Source organism: Hyalella azteca, unplaced genomic scaffold, assembly GCF_000764305.2.
Source record: "Hyalella azteca isolate HAZT.00-mixed unplaced genomic scaffold, Hazt_2.0.2 contig17967, whole genome shotgun sequence".
NCBI classification, from domain to species: domain Eukaryota; kingdom Metazoa; phylum Arthropoda; class Malacostraca; order Amphipoda; family Hyalellidae; genus Hyalella; species Hyalella azteca.
In genome coordinates, this window is record NW_025947728.1 from 130,965 (window position 1) to 150,072 (window position 19,108).

The 19,108-nt window shown below is 37.0% G+C and overlaps 2 protein-coding genes across 2 annotated transcripts; one reads left to right on the forward strand and one right to left on the reverse strand.

Moving 5' to 3' along the window:
* Positions 1 to 982: 982 nt before the first annotated feature.
* LOC108673442 (ER lumen protein-retaining receptor) lies at positions 983 to 15,264 on the forward strand. Its single transcript, XM_018161276.2, has 6 exons — positions 983 to 1,168; positions 8,651 to 8,751; positions 10,250 to 10,408; positions 10,790 to 10,936; positions 11,426 to 11,531; positions 12,353 to 15,264. Exons 1-6 carry the CDS (start codon positions 1,078 to 1,080, stop codon positions 12,385 to 12,387), a joined length of 639 nt encoding a protein of 212 aa, XP_018016765.1. The 5' UTR covers positions 983 to 1,077; the 3' UTR covers positions 12,388 to 15,264.
* A 921-nt stretch (positions 15,265 to 16,185) lies between these two features.
* Positions 16,186 to 18,240, reverse strand: LOC108673430. The gene is made up of 3 exons (XM_018161258.2): positions 17,997 to 18,240; positions 17,323 to 17,700; positions 16,186 to 16,532 (listed from the first exon to the last, which is right to left on the reverse strand). The coding sequence occupies exons 1-3, from the start codon at positions 18,133 to 18,135 to the stop codon at positions 16,324 to 16,326; spliced, it is 726 nt and encodes a 241-aa protein (XP_018016747.1). The 5' UTR covers positions 18,136 to 18,240; the 3' UTR covers positions 16,186 to 16,323.
* Between the last annotated feature and the right edge of the window lie 868 nt (positions 18,241 to 19,108).

The following is a 19,108-nucleotide window of genomic DNA, read 5'->3' on the forward strand; positions in this document are numbered from 1 at the left end:
AAGTGAAAGTGCGGGCCGGGAAAGATCCGGCAGATGATTATTGGTAATAGTATTAGCGGTGTCACCATTGATTTGGCTAATTTTTAGAGTACAAGGATGGGAGCAGCAATATATGGGTTCGATCCCCACTTCATGCTACATTTCTGGTATAATCGAGGAGCAGGCCAAGTGGTTTAGCAGCGCAAAATTGGAGCAGTGTGTTTTGTGTTCGAGACCCGCAACAAGGTGTGAATTATATGCGATATTCAGTATCGTCGGCAGGTTCAACGATCTAATTAACATTGACACTGCTATAGTATTGGGTCTGTCTCTGACTCTGAACATCGCAGAATTTTAACAGTTTATTAAAATTCTCCAATATGAAGCTTACTGCTTTAGTATCCATTGTACGTAATTAACCGCCCGGACGCCTCACTGATTTCAAACAGTAATCTACACAGTTGGCTGGATGGATCGTGTATACAACCCAATGATCCTATTCTGTTACTCATCGTACCAAACTCCTGGGCTATCCTGACGAGTGGTTAAACTAATTTTCAGCTTTTTCTTAGAATAGAATAGAAGTGTCGGCATTGAAGAAAATAGGCCCATAACCCTGTTGCCGATTCTTGAATTCTTGCTCAATTATACTTTTCCAATACAAGTTAGAGGGCAGATATTCAAGCTCTCATGCCATTCTTAGCCTAAAAATACATTATTTATCAATGTAGAGAAACCTGCAGAACAAAACCTCGTGTTGCGTTTAAACTATTTACATCTGTTCTAGAGCTTCATGAAGGTAAGATGTGTTCGATTCCTTATACCCAACTTAAATCCAAATTAATCAAACATTATTCTACATTATATGCAAATAAATTTTGAAGATCGATTTCTTCTTCTGCGCAAGTTCATTTTTGATAGGACTCGTCCAGGAATATTACATAATATTACATATTTCCGTTGACAACACAGCCCGAATTCTTAGATCGAAGCCTTTACTCATTGTAGGCAATTTTCATCACACGTCTGGGAGCCACGTCATTAGACGGTCGTAGTGGCAGTATCGCGTCCTGCAGTTACTAAAGTTGGATTGCAAACATGAATATTTTTAGACTTGGTGGTGACCTAGCTCACTTATTAGCTATAATAATTCTTCTTCTAAAAATATGGACGACAAGGTCTTGTGCTGGTATGTATTATTAATAATTGAATCAGAAACCTTGTTATTGTTTACTCGCTCTATTCACCGAAACCGAATGCCGGGTCAAGTTTCAACAGGAAAGACTGTTGTGGCTATTCTCCTGTTGACTAAGGCTTTAAAGAGGCATATACCTAATTCAATATACTAGCTTGATTCCTGCAATTTGCAAATGCTACCTATATATAATATTTTTGTGCCTGATTTCCTGTTGTGGAATGTTCAAAACTTCAAATGTTGGCCTACCGACTTCAGACTTGGGATTCTTCAACTTTCAAGTCCCATTGAAAATTGTTACTCAATGCAAGATTGATAAAAGTTTCACACAAATATTGTTTAATATTTTATCAAACAAGAATTGATTGTTCCCACTTCCTAGGCTAAAGAGGCAGCTGAGCCCTCTGAGCCCTGAGGCACTGGTGGTGGCCCTGGTGGGGGGGCTGCCCCTGCCAGCCTGCCAGGGGCCTGGGGCTGAGGGTGTGAGCAAGCTCTGGTGACTGGTCGTAGCTTACAAATCAGGATTGGATTTCTAACTTGTTACTGAAATCTTATGGCTCATTGGCTCCAACCTCCAGAGGCAGCAATTTTCAATTCATTTGTAATCTTGTGCTTGTGGCCATGGTGCCAATCCATAGACCATAGGTTATTCAAAAGAACCTGTTCTTAGGGTAAACGCGGTATATTCCGACACTTTAAGGACGTATCAAGAAATGAAAAACTATAAAAAAAACCGCATGCGTTACGTAAGTTCTGTTGCCTTCACATGACTCTCAAAACACTTCACTACGCGTCAGCAACAATGAAAAGTCACAAAATGTTGCCATATTTATTAAAAAGCCTTTAGAATGGAAACCTACCAAATCCCTATATTCCGTCACTTTGTGTGGCAAAATAATATCGTATTCTGTTTAGGCACAGTCTCTTAAAGTGTTCCAGCAACATATTTTCCATTATTAATTATTTAAATATATTAACTTGTGGTGCAGTAAGATACCAAATTGTTTGAATTCTAAACAAACATGGCGCATTCATCCAGATCCTAGCGCCAGCAGTGGCCATTCAAGGAACTACTTTATTACTTAGTATATTTACTATGATAATAATAATATATTATTCTGCTTAGGCACAGTCTCTCAAAATGTTGCAGCAATACATTTTCCATTGCTAATTATTCACATTTATTTATTTGTGGTGCAGCGAAAATGCGAAATATTGCATTGTTTGATGTCATGTTGTGTGACGTGTTCTTTTGTTGTTGTGTGACGTCACCGCAGTTAAGGCAGTGATCCCAGTGAATATGAAAACAGTTTAGTATTGCGATCGATGTTATTTGTGAATAATATTTTCGATTGTGCTAATACTATAACATATTTCTGATGGTGAAATAATTTTGATTGTGATATTGACACTTGCCAGTAGTATCAACATTTGAACATCGAAGTTCTAACATAATTAATTACGAGGTAAAAGGACTGAGCAGAGCTGAGATCATTCATGGCTGAAGCTTCTTAACTGATGTCATAATTGTCATTGTCATTTTTTACGTCATTGATATCATTCTGGAACCAACGTAAGTAACTAAGGAATTTCCCAGTTCAAATATTTATTGATATATATATATCAATTTCAAAACTTTACATATTTCTAAAGGGAGTTGTGATGAGACCATGGGAGTCGAACCGTTGAGTTTAGACCATTGCATTGATTGCAACTTGCAACAGGGGCCCAAGGGCCAAGGGCATGGGGCCTTGCGAAGGGTTAAGACCGCGGACCGCCGCACGGCGGTGGACCGACATAAGTACCTCTCTTCATAGACTTCCACTATGCATGTGGCCCAATTGTACTCTTTATAACTATCTAAAATATTAAGCAGAAGCCACCCATCATCCCATGCTGAATTGTTGTTGGTTGTTGCAGAATTTTTGTCTAATTCACTGCACTGGACACTGGTGCTGGTGGGCTTCTTCTCCACTTCCTAATTGTGCTAGCCTTCTTTCCAAGTGGACCAAGCCATGAAGCCCATGATAAGCTTTCCAGCCATTTTTGAAGCTGAGATTCTTGACAGATGAATTCTCTTATTTGATAGGTTTAAAAATGCAAAACTGGGCTGCAAGTGCAACCTGCAAGATTAAAAACTTATTAACAAAAATTCAACTATCAAACTACCGTCAAACGGGATAAAAAGGGATGGGCGGGGTAAATTGGGACATATGTCCCACATTTCATAGAAATGTTGTAGCAGCTAAACTAATCAAAATATTGCAAAACTAAAAATAGTGGTGTAAACGTCAGCATTTTTACTACCTACCTCATTTTACGGTATGTATTATGTATAAAGCTAGTCAAGAAATCAAACATTTACTATCTCGAAAAAATCGCTGAAAAAAGTGTGAAAAGTGCGATTTTGGAAAGGTACCTCTGCTAATGTCTGAAGCAAAAAAAATATTTGCCATATTAAAAAATTTTATATACATAAAAGTTGCACCCAGGTGTCAGCTTGAAAATGTAATTGACGGAATTGTCCTTTCTCATTCAAAAAAAAATGGCAGCCATTACCGCATGGCGGGGCTACTCGGGACACCCCCCTCCCAGGGTAATTAGGGACACCCTTAAAAATGCGTTTACAGTAGAACCTCAGTTAGCAAAGGTTCCAGTTAACAAAAAAAATTGATTAACAACAAAGAATTTCATTACATTTACCTCGCTCTGTGAAAAAAATTCACTTATCGAAAAATTAGTGCATCATCGGTCCTCACAAAATTGTACATAGAATGCTATACGTATACAGCAATCCCTTGATTAGCACGGTTTTGAATACCGCGGTTTTGATTACCGCGGAAAAAAAATGTGCGACCTACCCTTAATCTACGCGGTGCCAGTTTTGATTAGCGCGATTTTTTTTCACAACGCACCATTTTCCCGCCTCTAGCCAGAGGTGTTACGTTCGTAACAAAAGTGTTACTTTGTGCTTATTAGATCTTTTGTTACTTTTGTTACGACTTTTGGAAAAATTCGCCGAATGTTGTTACTTTATGAATTTCAGCCAATAATTCTTTAAATAAGGTCCCGTTCCGTAGGCACTCGTGCTGACTACAGAGTCGGTTTAACCGCGCTTTGTCTCGTTCATTCTTGTTCATAACTCGAATGGTCGAGTTCAGCAACGTTCGCCGGTAAGTGCGCCATGCCGGTGCTCTAGTTACTCGTTAGCCTTCAACTGGTCAAGATCGCTGCCATATCTACTGCTCATTTTTATCAAACTACATAATTTTCCTTGATAAATTACCGTCATAATTATGGACAAAAAGGGAACGCGTAAACATAAAAATATCACTTTGGAGACTAAGCTTGAAATAATTAAGCGTTTTGATAATGGTGAAACGAAAACGAAGATTGGTGAAGACCTAGGGTTTCCCGTGTCAACAATACGCACGGGAAACAATACGATAATTCATTCACATTTTTTAAATTTATTTCCCCTATTATTTAGAAAAAAATATGATGAATTTTAGTGGAAAAAAAATTATTATGTAACTTTGCTATTTTTGAGGATTCATTATAATTATTCCCATATATTCTTAAGTTTGATTAGCGCGGTTTTGCTTAACACGGTAAAACTCGGGGATTTATTAACCGCGTTAATCAAGGGATTGCTGTATAGAATTATACACCGGGCGTCATAGAATGAAAAGTAATTGACCTAAACTATGATTTATTTCTCCAAAACATATGATGGTTGTCACTAAAACATTATTTTCTGTTTCAGGTATGTTTTTCACAATCTTTTTTGTTATAGTGAAATCACCAGACTTAATTAAAATTGTGCAAAATTACAAACCATCCTGTAAGCTTACAGATACAGAAGAAATGCTACATGGCTGCTGATATGAAGCTTGCAGTGGACAAGGTCGTTGTCAATGCTCAATGGCATGTCCATGGATACAGTAATATCACATTGATAATACGGTAATTAATGAATATGGTAATATAATATCAATAAAGGAAAAACAAGTAAAAATCACAGAAAATGTCATTTATTTTACATCTACATCATCAACAATGAAAGAGGAGGACTTCAAAGTACTGTTAGTAATGGATGAGTAAACTCTGCATGCTTCAAACATTTTAAAATTAACTTTTATTGCAAGTGTCCCGGATTACCCCGTTCCCAGGGGTAAATTGGGACAGTTTTATTTTGCGTTTGGCACCTTACAAATAGCATTCGGAATTTTTTTTGAAGATGCCATTGGATAGCCCTTGCAAAGAGCTATAAAATGAGCCTAAACTTGTTTCTGAAATGTTTCATGGTAAGAAGTTATTAACAAAAAATGCTCAAAACCGTCCCTTTTTACCCCGTTTGACGGTACTATGTAGTGTGGTGGCTAGATATTATTAATAGGTATGAATATTCTAATCTAATTTCATAAGGATGGAAAACATTTAAAATATTTCAGGCTTTCAGCTGCCACAGCACAATCTTTATATCAATAAAATTTAACTACAACTTTATAGCAAGATCTCAAAAAGCTATATTTTTATTGTTTGATAGTCAAACCCTATAAATTGTAGTTTTGATTAGTGTTATTTGAATGGCTTTTATTGACTAAAAGCCAGATAAGTGCAGTACCATCAAACAGGGTAATAAAGGATGGTTTTGAGCATTTTTGTTGGTAACTTCTTACAATGAAAGATTTCATAAATGAATTTGGGCTTATTTTAAAGGTATTTGCAAGCACTATCATATGGCATCTCTGAAAAAATTCCATATGCTTTTTGTAAGATGCCAGACACAAAATAAAAGCCTCCTGAACCAACCCTGGGAAAGGGGTAATAAGGGACACTTGAAATAAAACTCATTTTTAAAACGTTTGAAGCATTAACAGTGTGCTTATCCATTACTAACAGTACTTGTCTTCCTCTTCCTTTGTAGATAATGTAGATGTAGAATAAATGACATTTTCTGTGATTTTTACTTGTTTTTTTTTATATTTTCTTTATCCATACATTACCATATTATTGATGTGATATTACCTAATCCATGGACATGCCATTGAGCATTGACCACAACCTTGTCCACTGCAAGCTTCATATCAGCAGCCATGTAGCATTTCTTCAGTAGTTAGGTAAGTTACTGAATGGCTTGTAATTTTGCACCATTTTAATTGAGTCAAGTTAATTCACTATATCGAAAAAAGATTGTAAAGAACATACCTAAAATACAAAGGAGTATTTTAGTGACAACCATCATATTTTTTGAGAAAAAAAATCATAGTTAAGGTTAATTACTTGTCATTCTATGTTGCCCAGTGAACAGTTCTATCTGTCTATGACATTCTATGCACAGTTTGGTGATGACCGATGATGCACTAATTTTTTGTCAAGTCGCTGAGCAAGGTAAATCTAATTAAAATTCTTTGTTGTCAGTTGATTTTTTTTTTTTTGTTAACTGGAGCCTTTGCTAACCAAGGCTCTACTGTAAACACATTTTTGGGATATCCCTTATTACCCCAGGGGGGTCCCTTATTAGTTATTACCCTGTTGTGCTGGAATTAGATACCGGTACACTAATTCTGTCAATCACATTTTTAAGCCTACACATGTGTGCAACTTTTAAGTAAGTACGTACAACTTTTTAATACGGTGATTATTTTTTTGCTACTGTCAACCAGGGCTACTCGGGACGGGCGGGGGTAACTCGGGACAGTCCTCCGACACAGCGTAAAACGGTTTTCATAGCAAAACTAATTAGAATATTGCAAAACTAAATATAGTGGCGTAAATGTCAACATTTTTCCTATCTATGTAGTATAAAGGAAGTTAAAAAATACTACATTTACTAGCTTTGAAAAATTCCTGAAAAAATGGTGAAAAACGATATTTTGACAAGTTACTTCTGCTAAGGTCTGTAGTAAAAATAAAATTCACCGTATTAAAAAATTTTATTTACATAAAAGTTGCATCCAGGTGTCGGCTTGTAAACGTAATTGACAGATTTTGCCTATCTCATTCCAAAAAAAAAAAAAAAAATGGCGGTCATTTCCGCATGGCGGGCTACTCGGGACACCCCCCCGGGGCTATTTGGGACACCCCCAAAAATGCATTTACAGTAGAGCCTCAGATAGCAAAGGTTCCAGTTAAGAAAAATATTGATTAAAAACAAAGAATACCTTAATATTCTTAATCAATAAGTATTGATTACATTTACCTTGCTCAGTGAAAAAAAATTCACTTATCGAAAAATTAGTGCATCATCGGTCATCACAAAATTGTGAATAGAATGTCTATAGAATCGTGCACCAGGCATCATAGAATGAAAAGTAATTGACCTAAACTATGATTTATTTCTCCAAAACATAAGATGGTTGTCACTAAAACATTCCTTTCTGTTTCAGGTATGTTTTTCACGATCTTTTTTTTTTTATAGTAAATTCACTCAACCCAATTGAAATGGTGTGAAATTACAAGCTGTCCTTTAAGCTTACAGATACAGGAAAAATGCTATAAGGCTGCTGATATGAAGCTTGCAGTGGACAAGGTTGTTGTAAATGCTCAATGGCATGTTCATGGATACGGTAATATCGCATCAATAATATGGTAATTAATGTATTTGGTAATATCATATCAATGGAGGAAAAACAAGTAAAAATCACAGAAAATGTCATTTATTCTACCTCTACATCATCTACAATGAAAGAGGAGGACTTCAGAGTACTGTTAGTAATGGATGAGTACACTCTGCATGCTTCAAATGTTTTTAAAATGAAGTTTTATTCCAAGTGTCCTGAGTAGCCCTGTTCGATGGGGCTACTCGGGACACTCTTTTTTTGCTTGTGGCACCTTACAAATAGCATATGGATTTTTTTTGGAGAAGCCATGGGATAGCCCTTGCAAGGAGCTTTGAAATGAGCTTAAACATGTTTATTAAATGTTAATTTAAGAAGTTATGAATGAAAAACGTTCAAAATCGTCCCGAGTAGCCCCGGTTGACGGTAAGTTACCATATAAATATGGTAATTAAAATGGTAGTAAAGAAAAGGCCCCCCAAATCACCCACATTGCTTTGGGCGCCCGCCAACAAGCTCCAACCAATCACAGATCATGTATGAGTTAAGTCATGTATGATGTAGCACTCTATGACGTGTTCTTGTGTCTGTGTGAGCTGACTTGAAAACTAAGTACTCAGGAGCATAGTGGCAGAGCAGAGAGTTCTTCAGAAAAATCTCAAGTTGAATTTTTTAGACAAGTCCTCAAGTCAATTTTGAGTCCCATGAGTCAACCAGCAAAGTATCATGATACCAGCATTATCATACATATGATATCAATTAGTTTAAATCTTGACTAAATGAGGAAATTAGAAATAAACTGATTCCAAAAATTGCTGGTTTGCCACTCTGTACTCAAGTGTTGATTATGTCATAGTTTGCAATTATATATGATAAACTGACTTGGTTGACTTAATTTCTATCACCTGTGCAGGAATATCCGGCAAATCCCAGATCCTGTTTGCTCTGACCTTCACAGCTCGTTACCTTGACCTATTCACAAACTTTGTGTCAGTTTACAACAGTGTAATGAAGGTTGGTGCTGTAGGTTTAAGAATTCTTCATTTTTTCCTATTGAAGTTTTGCTGATGAAAATTTCAAAATTACAGATATTCAGGGTTATTATAAATGATGGATCCATTTGAATAAATTTCTATATATTCAAGTATTAATTCAAAATGAATAAATTATTTACCAATGGAAAGAAAAAATTAAATATTTTTACATATTTATAAATGTTTAATGTATGGCAAACATTTAAATGGTAGCCAAACTCATCCCACATGCATAGGATAGGACGCATAAGAAATGAAGATCTGGCACCACACTTCTGGACCTATACTTTGAAAAAAATTAAGATATCGTAAGTTCATCAGCCAATCATTGACTGCCTTCCAAGCAAAATCCACCAATCATAGACTAGCAAATAGAGCTAAATGAACTTATGTTCACTTAGCGAGTTTTGAAAGTATGGCCCCTGGCCACCGAGATCACCTGATCTCACCCCATGAGACTATTTCTTATGGGGTTATGTCAAGGAATCTGTTTACGTCCATCCTCTACCAGCAACTGTGGTTTATCTAAAGAACCATATCACTCCTGCAATGCACTCTGTAACAGAAGATATGCTTTATTGTGTGTGGGACGAGTTTGGCTAGCATTTGGATGTTTACTGTGCTGCAATAGGGTGACATATTGAACGTTTATAAATATGCAAAAAATTAATCTCTCTCAATTGGTGTACATATAAACTAGGTACTCATTTTGAAGTGTATATTGAATAAATACAAATTTGTTTGTTAAATTGGGTTCATCATTTAGAATAACACTATAGGCATATATATTTGAGATTCGGTCAATAGCTGGATGGATTGGCCACATTACCAGCCAGGGGTTAAAAATCCAGACAAAATTGCGTCTGATTATTTACTCTGTAACTAGTTTGTACGGTACTTGAAAACTGGACACAAAAATAAATGTACTAAATTACCGGACATTCTGAAAAACCCCAACCACGGTAGGTTTGGGTTAGAGTTAGGTGTGTAGAAAAGACTTCTTTACATTGCTAGACACTTTTCTACAGAGTTTAGGTATAGCCAGGTCAAGTTTTTTTTACAGTTTTATAAAGGTCATTGGGTACAACATAATCATTGCCTGGATATATGTAACTTGTATCCATATCCTTGTAAAGGAGGAAATAATATGCGCTGTTGGAAGTACCAATGCAAAGAAAATCAAGTATTAAAATGGCAATAAAAAAGCAACTTATTGGTGGTCTTCACAAGGTTTTTTCTGTTGTCTGATTCCATGATTCAATTACTTGATCTATTCACAAATGACTGATATCATCACCTTAAGCTCAATATTCATTAATGCAAAACCTGAAATGAATTGCTCTAAGATGCCCATTTTGCTGCTTGTTAGTTTCTTTTGTGTATAACTTCAGTAGAGCGATTTATCTCCCTCTTCTCTGATAATATAAAAAAGGTTTTTATATTTTTGCCCTTACTTGATAAGGTCCACTTATGTGCAGGTTGTGTACCTGGCTGCTGCATATGCCACTCTCTACTTGATGTACGTCAAGTTCAAGGCTACATACGACCACAACCACGACACCTTCCGCCTTGAATTTCTCATCCTGCCTGCTGCTGGCCTAGCCCTCATCATTAATCATGAGTTCTCTATTATTGAGGTAGATGCTTGCTCTATGGTACAGTTCTTTTTCAGATGTCGATGGTTCTGAATAGTTTTAATATAAAACTATGTACCTACTTTAATATTTATGAGAAATAAGCACGTGTTGCAACACAGCTGATATAATAAATATTTTACTACATTAATAATAAATTAAGCTACTGGGAGTGACTTAAGTAAGAAATTTCTCAACTATAGCAAGCTGCAGAACCAATAAGTGAAAGTACATGTATCAAAAAGTGATTTTGCTGCATGAAGTTATGGACTCCGTTTCTTGCATAAATTTGAGAAGTTATTTGTATAATCAGAGTTAATTCGCTGTAATGAATTCTCATAATGACAAGTTCGTTTTATATCCATGAGTAATTTTGCTGTTCAGGTGATGTGGACGTTTAGCATTTACCTGGAGGCCGTGGCAATCTTGCCTCAGCTGTTCATGGTCTCCAAGACTGGGGAAGCAGAGAGCATCACTTCTCACTACCTTTTTGCTCTGGGCTCCTACAGGGCTCTCTACATCGTTAACTGGGTAAGCATTGAGAGAAGAGATTAGCTCCTCTATAGTAGTTGAATGGAAAATTAAATGGTACGTAAATCTGTGACATCCAACTTGACATATTTTTATTCAAATAAAATCAACAGTGCTTGTAAAAGTAGTTGAGTTCTTGTTACTTTAATATCAAGAACTCTAATGGTTGTGTACATTACATACTAGGTATGTTCGTTCCGCAAAAGACTGTCCGCTTCTGAAAATGTGTAAATCGTCAGTTTAGAAATTCTGTATAATTATTACTCCATAACTAAACTAGCTTTACGTGCATTAAAGCCGAGTACAAGATATTTTCATCATTAGAGTTTTATTGAATTTACTAGTTGGCTAATAATATTTACTCTGGTAACTGGCATAACGTGAATATACAATTTTTGTGGCTTAAGTCAGTTTTAGTGATAATGATAATCAATAACCTGGTTATTCATTGGCAGGCATTTTGAGCATGTTTCCGTATGATTTTGTCAGGTGTACCGATACTACAGCGAAGGTTTCTACGACATGATCGCTACGCTGGCTGGCGTCGTGCAGACGGTCTTGTACTGCGACTTCTTCTACCTCTACATCACTAAGGGTACAATATTTACTGCTTGCCACATCCTTCTTTCCTGCAATGTATTTCATAATTGTGTCTGAAGCATTATTTAGTTGCATACAGGATTGATATATCTCTTATAAAAATCACTTTGAGGAGAATTGGGATTCTATGACTAAACGTAATGGATAAGTATAGTCGCATTCATAATAGACTTGTCTAAAAACTGGGTGGTAAGTAACATAGTCCTTACAGACAGAGGTATACACAACTAAAACCATCAACCGTAAGGCGTTCCTGTAATGAGTGCAACATTGCTGTGGTTGAGAAAGATATATACTGGAGCTGTCTTATACAATTGTATAGCATTTTGGAAGTAGTGGTGCTTCCGCCCAGTGAGAGCTCGTGTCCTCGTGACTCATAAACTGTCTACTCAGCGTCCCAGTGGACTCAATGTTAGCTAGGTCTGCTGGTAAACACCAGAATTTGCCTCCATAAACTACTCACTGACAATAGTCGGAGTTGTGAAAAACTCCTTGTTGAACTATTCTCAGCATGTTTCCCACTTTCTAATCCGTACGTTTCGATATGCCTATTTGTTTTACAAGTTATGCTTTGCTATTATGTGTTACTTGGGTAATTTTTACAGTTAGCTTGTTTTACTTCATACCAGAATTGAAATATTTTAATGTTGAATTTGCACATTTAAATGTAATCCAGCATATTCTTGTAATTTTCATGGAAAGCTTGCCATGTCAAGTTTAGGCTCGAAGGTAAATCCCTGTTTAATCGTTTTGTAAGTGAAAATCTTCCTCTCTATTATGGTTAGAAAAATTAATAGCCGCCTGCTATTTCTTCAGTTTTGAAGGGGAAGAAGCTGCAGCTGCCTGCATAGGAGGGACAATCGCCCTGCATGGCTTGCAGTTCTCCTCTTCGCTTCTCTCAGCGACGCTTCAACTTCTCAAGACCAACTGGTGGAAGAGTCAGTGTATGCTGCTGCAAAACTCTGCCTGTTAACGCTGCTTGTTAGACAGTTTCCTTTATCAAGTATGAAATGTGGCTGGACAAAAATGTATACAAGACACCTCGTGCACTTCTGCTTATAGAACAGATTTGACAAAGAAATTTGTTTCACAGATTGTTTCTAAATTTACGGATTGTTTCTAAATTTGAATGAAGTTGAAGGGTAAACGAGGTAAATTAGTTCCTGTCGGGATGGCGTACTACCAGCTAAACTTGTCAACAATCAAGCTTGAGCCATTCTTTCCCATGAATACCATAATATAGCTTCATTCATACATGACTTGATACAACAATCATGGCTAAGTTAATTTCTGTTTTGAGGGCTCAGTATGCGCCTTAATGATGTTGTCTCTCTAATAGTGTTGAGCATTGGTTGCATTGATTGGTTGATGAGTACATTTTATGTGCACTCAAGTCATTGGGGTTCATTTATTTCCTTTTGCATTACTTCCTTCGAGGATTGGCCGCATTCGTTGATTAGTTATGTATAACGGATAAAACTTTTTGGGGGATATAGAAGTACTTATTTTATAGTTGTCTTGATATAAATTTATTAATTGTTTAATGAAAGAAGAGATAATGATTGCATCTGGCATCGTATAAATTGGTTATTTACTAAACATTAATTTTCACTGTGAGAATGCGCAAATTTCGCATGTCTTCCTCCAGTGCCTGGAAATTTAACTACTGGCAAAGTTATTTTAATTCGTTCTCGGCTCCTTTAGTTCTTTTGCGCATTCATTTTCAGTCATTTCTTCAATTGTTCACTGTAATATTTGTGTGTAGAAAAATGAAGATCCTGATGATGTGAATCATTAATTTCTCTGTATTGTATATCAAATGATCTAGAGATAGCACGTCTTTTTGGGGTTTTCCTACCTTCTGCAGTTTTTAATGGCGATTCTCTAGTATAATTTTAATATGGCGGTACAAGGCGTTAATCAAACTGTAAGTTATTGGAAAATCTTATCAATCGCCAATTAGATTTGAATGTTTAACATTCCTTCTTCTGTGTCCTTAATTACATTATCTCGCATTTCTGATTGCAGAATTTGAAAGAGAAGGGGACATTTATGTATGAATTGAGTGAGGTAGTCTTATTTTAATTTTTATTCGTCATTACTTTCTCACTGTGAAATCAGCTTCTTTCATGCCAGGATTTTCTGCCTTCTGTCTGATTTTCATGTTCTTTGCTTGAAAGTCAACTTTTTATTGCCGCTAATTATATTTTTACTAGAATATTGTGGTGGCTACCACGCAGGTTTGGCTCAATTAGATGTGCTCTGATGAATGAACATCGGTAGCAGCAAGTTCTGGAGTTCTTCGTCCTTAATATCGAGACTTCTAGGCAGCTTTCTAACGATGGAACTACATCAGTCCAGCTGCTGTTCAATAATCATCGTTGTGGAAAGATACCTCAGAAATACTTTAGATAACTTACGAGTGTGGCAGAAAAGCGGTTTGATATGTGTGTCACGATGTCTAGATAGTGTCAGTCTTGTTAGAAGTTGAGTCGTTCCTACACCTGCTGCTTCTTTGTTTGCATTATTTATCTTAAACATCATACCGTATGTTATTTCTTATTAGGCAAAATTTACCTTTGGTTCCCTGGTCTTATTTTTCAGGATCTTAATTTTTTTCTTTCCAAGTTCCATCTTAGCAACAAATATTCTTTTGGCTTTGCGCACAAGGTTTAATGTTGCAGTTGGTTGCTGGGTTTCGGAGTTTGAATGGAAGCTTCATGGGCTTGGATTTATAACTGGATCAGTTGACTGCCGCCAAAAAAGCCGCTACGGATACGTGTACAGTTGTTTTCTTTAGAAAATATAGTATTGATTTTTGTTATTATAGAGCAGTGTCTGAGAACACGTCGGAAACTTGTGGGTTTTTTTCATTTGAGAAGTCTATTATTACATTTGTTTTTGTTAATGCTGAGATGACGAATCTAAAGCCGTATATTTCGAACTGAGCGGTTATGTTTGCACATTAATTTCGGTTTCATTTTTTATTAAAGCCAAATTCTTCCAGTTCTAGATTATCTGTTATTATCTGAAGCCTACTTTTTGTGAGGCAGCATTAATACAAACGTTCAGGTACAGCAGTCGATGTTACATCATTGTGGCGAGTTAAATAAAAAAAAAAACATTATTCGGGCCCAAAACCGATAAACTCTCTTAAATTTTAGAGAGTTTTGGATTCGGTGACTGATTGGTTCGCAACAAATTTGTCATCTTGTTATTAATGTTTTCAATCAATGTGAAGGACTCGTGTCAATAAGCGCAAGCAGCCGCCCATACCTCCTCCTCGAGTCGTGGAGCCTCAACGCTTCTGTATCGTTGTAACTGTGCCCAGGCTGTCTGGAGGTTCCATTTTATTTATTACCTGTATCTTAAGTTCAATACTTAGAGGTAGGAATGTGGCATTAGTTTAATCTTGTTAAAACTTCATTTTTATGACTTATTTGATGTTGAACTCGAGCGTCACACTAACTTGCTTCTTCCAGGCGTTTTTGTGCTTTAGCAAATTTATCGTAATAAAATTCAATCTCTTGACAACTTGACGTTAAATGCTTGATAATTAGATGAATTAGTATCTAATGGAACATTAAGGTGCCAGTCTCATTTAGACGTATTTTTTTTCATCACTGAGCTTTAGCATTATTCGGTGTTTTTGCAATAGTTAGTAATTTAAGAAGATATCTAGAAATATTATTGCCCTGCGGTCAAAATGAGTAAAAACTTGGCAGTTTTAGAAAGTATTATTATCATTACGTCGTTGAATGAAGAGCTGATTATTCACGTTGAACATTAGAAAGGACTACCGTAGCTTACGAGGGCCCACCGCAAATTCTTACGAAACAGCTGCCATTATGGTACCGAGGCATGTATATATACACCAGGTAATCACAAGCATTGCTCGCTTCACGTTCAACGTACAATCGTGCCGAAATTTAGCTGCGTACCAACTATACATTAGCTGGGCAACGATTTTGGAATCATTGCGGCAAACTACGATTTTCAGTTCTATGTGAATGCAAAATTGACGGCAGGAAAAAATGCAACACGTCAAAATATCCTGAATGGCTGTATGCATCAAGTACGAGTGAATTCGGGCTTACGTGAGCGCTAGCAGAGAGCATCGTCTCCTAGTCTTTTTTTGCTTTGTTCAAAATATTTGATTCAAAATTCTATCTGACCGACCAGCTAACTCCTGAGCAAAAACGCCCCTGTGCAAGTAGTCATTGGTCGACTCTGTTAATGCTGAACAGAATCAGAGCTAAAATCTTGTATGTTGAAAACCCCGTGGAGTTGAAATTATTTCAGTTTGCTTCATTCTTAGTAGACATGCTGATTCGCCTGCTCAACAGTCTTACGAATCTAGGTCAGATAAAAAACGGATGCGCACGTGTATCTGTGTGCATGGTTTTGAAAAATTACTTCGATGCTTCACACTTACCCACTCTGTGTCCTGCTGGATACTATGCAAGTCGAAGATAAAATGAATGTGCACTAGACACGTGCGAGTGTGTGTCAAACTACAGTTCAGGCAAACTCATTCAACTCAAATTGGTTCTTAATACACAACTGTTCCGAGGAAGTTAACATCCACGCAAGACTATTAGAATTATAAGGCCCAAATTTGTAGGGAGCAAGGTAATCAAAGTCAGCAGTAAAATCGAAGGACATCGTTTATTAAAAGCTATTGCAAAGATTAAAAGAGAATTTGCTTAAAATTGCGAACATACATACTCGGCAGCCAGACCAACTTGGCGGACTTCCCTTAAAATCTTGTTAAAGTGAAAAAATTTCTAGTGGCCCAGACTTTGCTCCATTAGTGACTTTGGACTTTCAAGCAAAAGAAGTTTCATTCCGACGTTCTCGAGCAATTCATCGACGTTCACTATTTTGCGCTTGACGAGCTTCTTTTGCCACTGGTCCTGTTCAATGCAATTTAGCAGTTCGTCTGGCACCGAATTGCCGGAAGTATTGGGAGACGGCAATGCACCATTTGTGAGATCTGAAACGAAATTGAAAAAGTCAATGGTAATCTTGCTATGAATCAGGACCTGGCAAAAATGGAGGGCAGAAGAATGAAAAGTTAACTTTGCAGCTGAGCAACTTCATCAATTCTTAATGGAAATGGTCGAATTCACCTTAATGGGTAAATTTTATCACATGTGATGAGATGTAATAAATAGATTCTTTATAAATTCCAGCAGCAATGGGCAAACAGTGATGCAATTCAACTCCTATTCCATGTCAAGTCAGCCTATGAAAATTTTGTCAAATTCCCTAAAACTTAGTTCGTCCACTGCTCTGAAACTTTCAGGACGAATATTTGAAACTAATTTTTAGCGCTCCCTTCCACACATAAGATTCGTCAAATCTAAACCGGTTTTTATCAAATTTACAAAGCTTTTGATTCAATCTAACTTTGCGTTCGTCGGGCAACCTGAAAACAAAGCTGACTAAGGGAATCTTACAACACTGAGCAGATTCTAAATAAAACGACTCATTCTCAATTAGGCCAGAATCAGTTTTAATTTGGCGATCTCGCACCGAGTCAAAATCCTTGAGCTCTTATTACAAGAAATCGGGAAGTTGTTTTAACGTGCTTCAGCCTTTCCTGAAATGCTTCAGGAAGGATTTTACCCATCAAGTTCAAAGTGCCTTCTCCAACTTTGACGCGATATGCGCATCGTGGGTTCTTAATTTCATCAGACAACTTACGTTGTCACCTGACAGCACAGAAAACGCGATATGGCTCGTTAAAAATAATAAGATACTGAAGATTAAAAGTTAGTTACCGATCAACTCGACATCCTCTGACTCAGTTCCGCTTATGTTGCAATCGCTCATGCGCTGTGCATCAGGCGAACATGCATCAATTTTGTCCTTCACTTCATGTGTAGGTGTTAGTACGACTTCGTCTTGCTCCACAACAGTTTCCAATTTTTCATCGTTTATTCTAGCAGGCTCTGCAGTTCGACTGAAATCCACGTCGTCCCGGCTTAACAAGGCTTTCAATTCTTTTTCATTCGATAATATCTCCTGCACCCAACGAGAATCTTGAATTTGCTGTTGGAGTTTTGTTTCGAATAACAAAGGGCCTGTCGATTTTTGTTCATTTTCAATATCTAATACAGTAGTCACAGGAGCGCAAACGTTGTAAACGCTTTGACCATCTGTTGACAAGAAAATCAGATTAGCAACTCCTGTTTCACAATATCGAATCGAGGATTAACTAATCCGTGCTGGCTCACTAAAAATGAAATGAACCAGTAAAATGAGAAAATCGAGAATTAGACCGGAATGTTTCAAATCGCACGTATCGTCAGAACGTCAGGATTGCTATCCGTATTGGCTATGAAATTCGATGGAATATTTGCAAATTAAACTTCAAAGAGTAGATTCTCTGACTGGGATCAGTTGGTTGTCTACTTAGTTTTATTCAAGGAAGGCCAATTAATTCTCAACTCACCCTCAATCATGCTGATAAAATCTTGATCTTCCATGTCTCCCTTTATCTTCTTGTTGCACCCTTCTCTCACAAGCTCAATGCGATCGTTTTCCCTCACAGCTAATGACTCGTAATACATAGTTTCTTCGCTAATAGGCATGATGATAGTTTTATCCGAAGGCTTGGCTACTCTACTAACTACAACTGCTAGGAAGACAAGGAAACGACGAAACTAAAAAATTTGCCCCAAATAAAAATTTTTACAGCGGCGCCCAGCTTTTCCAATATTCAGTAATTTTTCAAATTACCCTTAAACAAGTTTAGGTATTATTGCAGATTAACTACATCCAAAAAAAAGGGTGTTTTTTTTTTTGAATTATATGTTTTTTGGGGTGTAGATTACGAATCTGAAATCCATTTTTGGCGGTCGGCATCGGCAAACCGATTTTTTTCCGACCCAAAAATCGCGCTAAAAATGCCTAAAATCTGCGAAATCGGCGAAAAATCGGAAAACATTTTTGAACTAAATCGATCTGGGAATGACTGTAAACCTATTGTTACCCGTTGTACTGCAACGGGTAACATTTTCGTCTTCTTTGTCCATAAATCTGGAGATACATTGCCACATCGAGAGATCACAACCTAACGCCAACTCGCAGGTTGGGTTGGTTCGCCCAGGTTCCTTTTAGATCAAAATGCTATCTAAAAAAAGGAACTTGGCTGACTTAACCCAACCTAAGAGCTTTTTGTAAAATTTCGATGAACAATCCGACCCTTTATATAAAGGTGAGTGGGTAACGTAAGTTACGTAACCCCCATGTTAGTAAATAAAGGTGAGTGGGTAACGTAAGTTACGTAACCCCCATGTTAGTAAGTCGCGAAAAAAATCGGTTTTCCGATGCCGACCGCCAAAAATGGATTTCAGATTCGTAATCTACACCCCAAAAAACATAATTAAAAAAAAAAACACCCTTTTTTTGGATGTAGTTAATCTGCAATAATACCCAAGTTTATTAAATCGAATATGTCCTGACATAATCGACGACTACACGTGACGCGAACCCACTGACCTAGCTACGGTACGTTCGACTGTTAATGAATACCAGGAGTGGCACCACCATGACTTCCTTCGA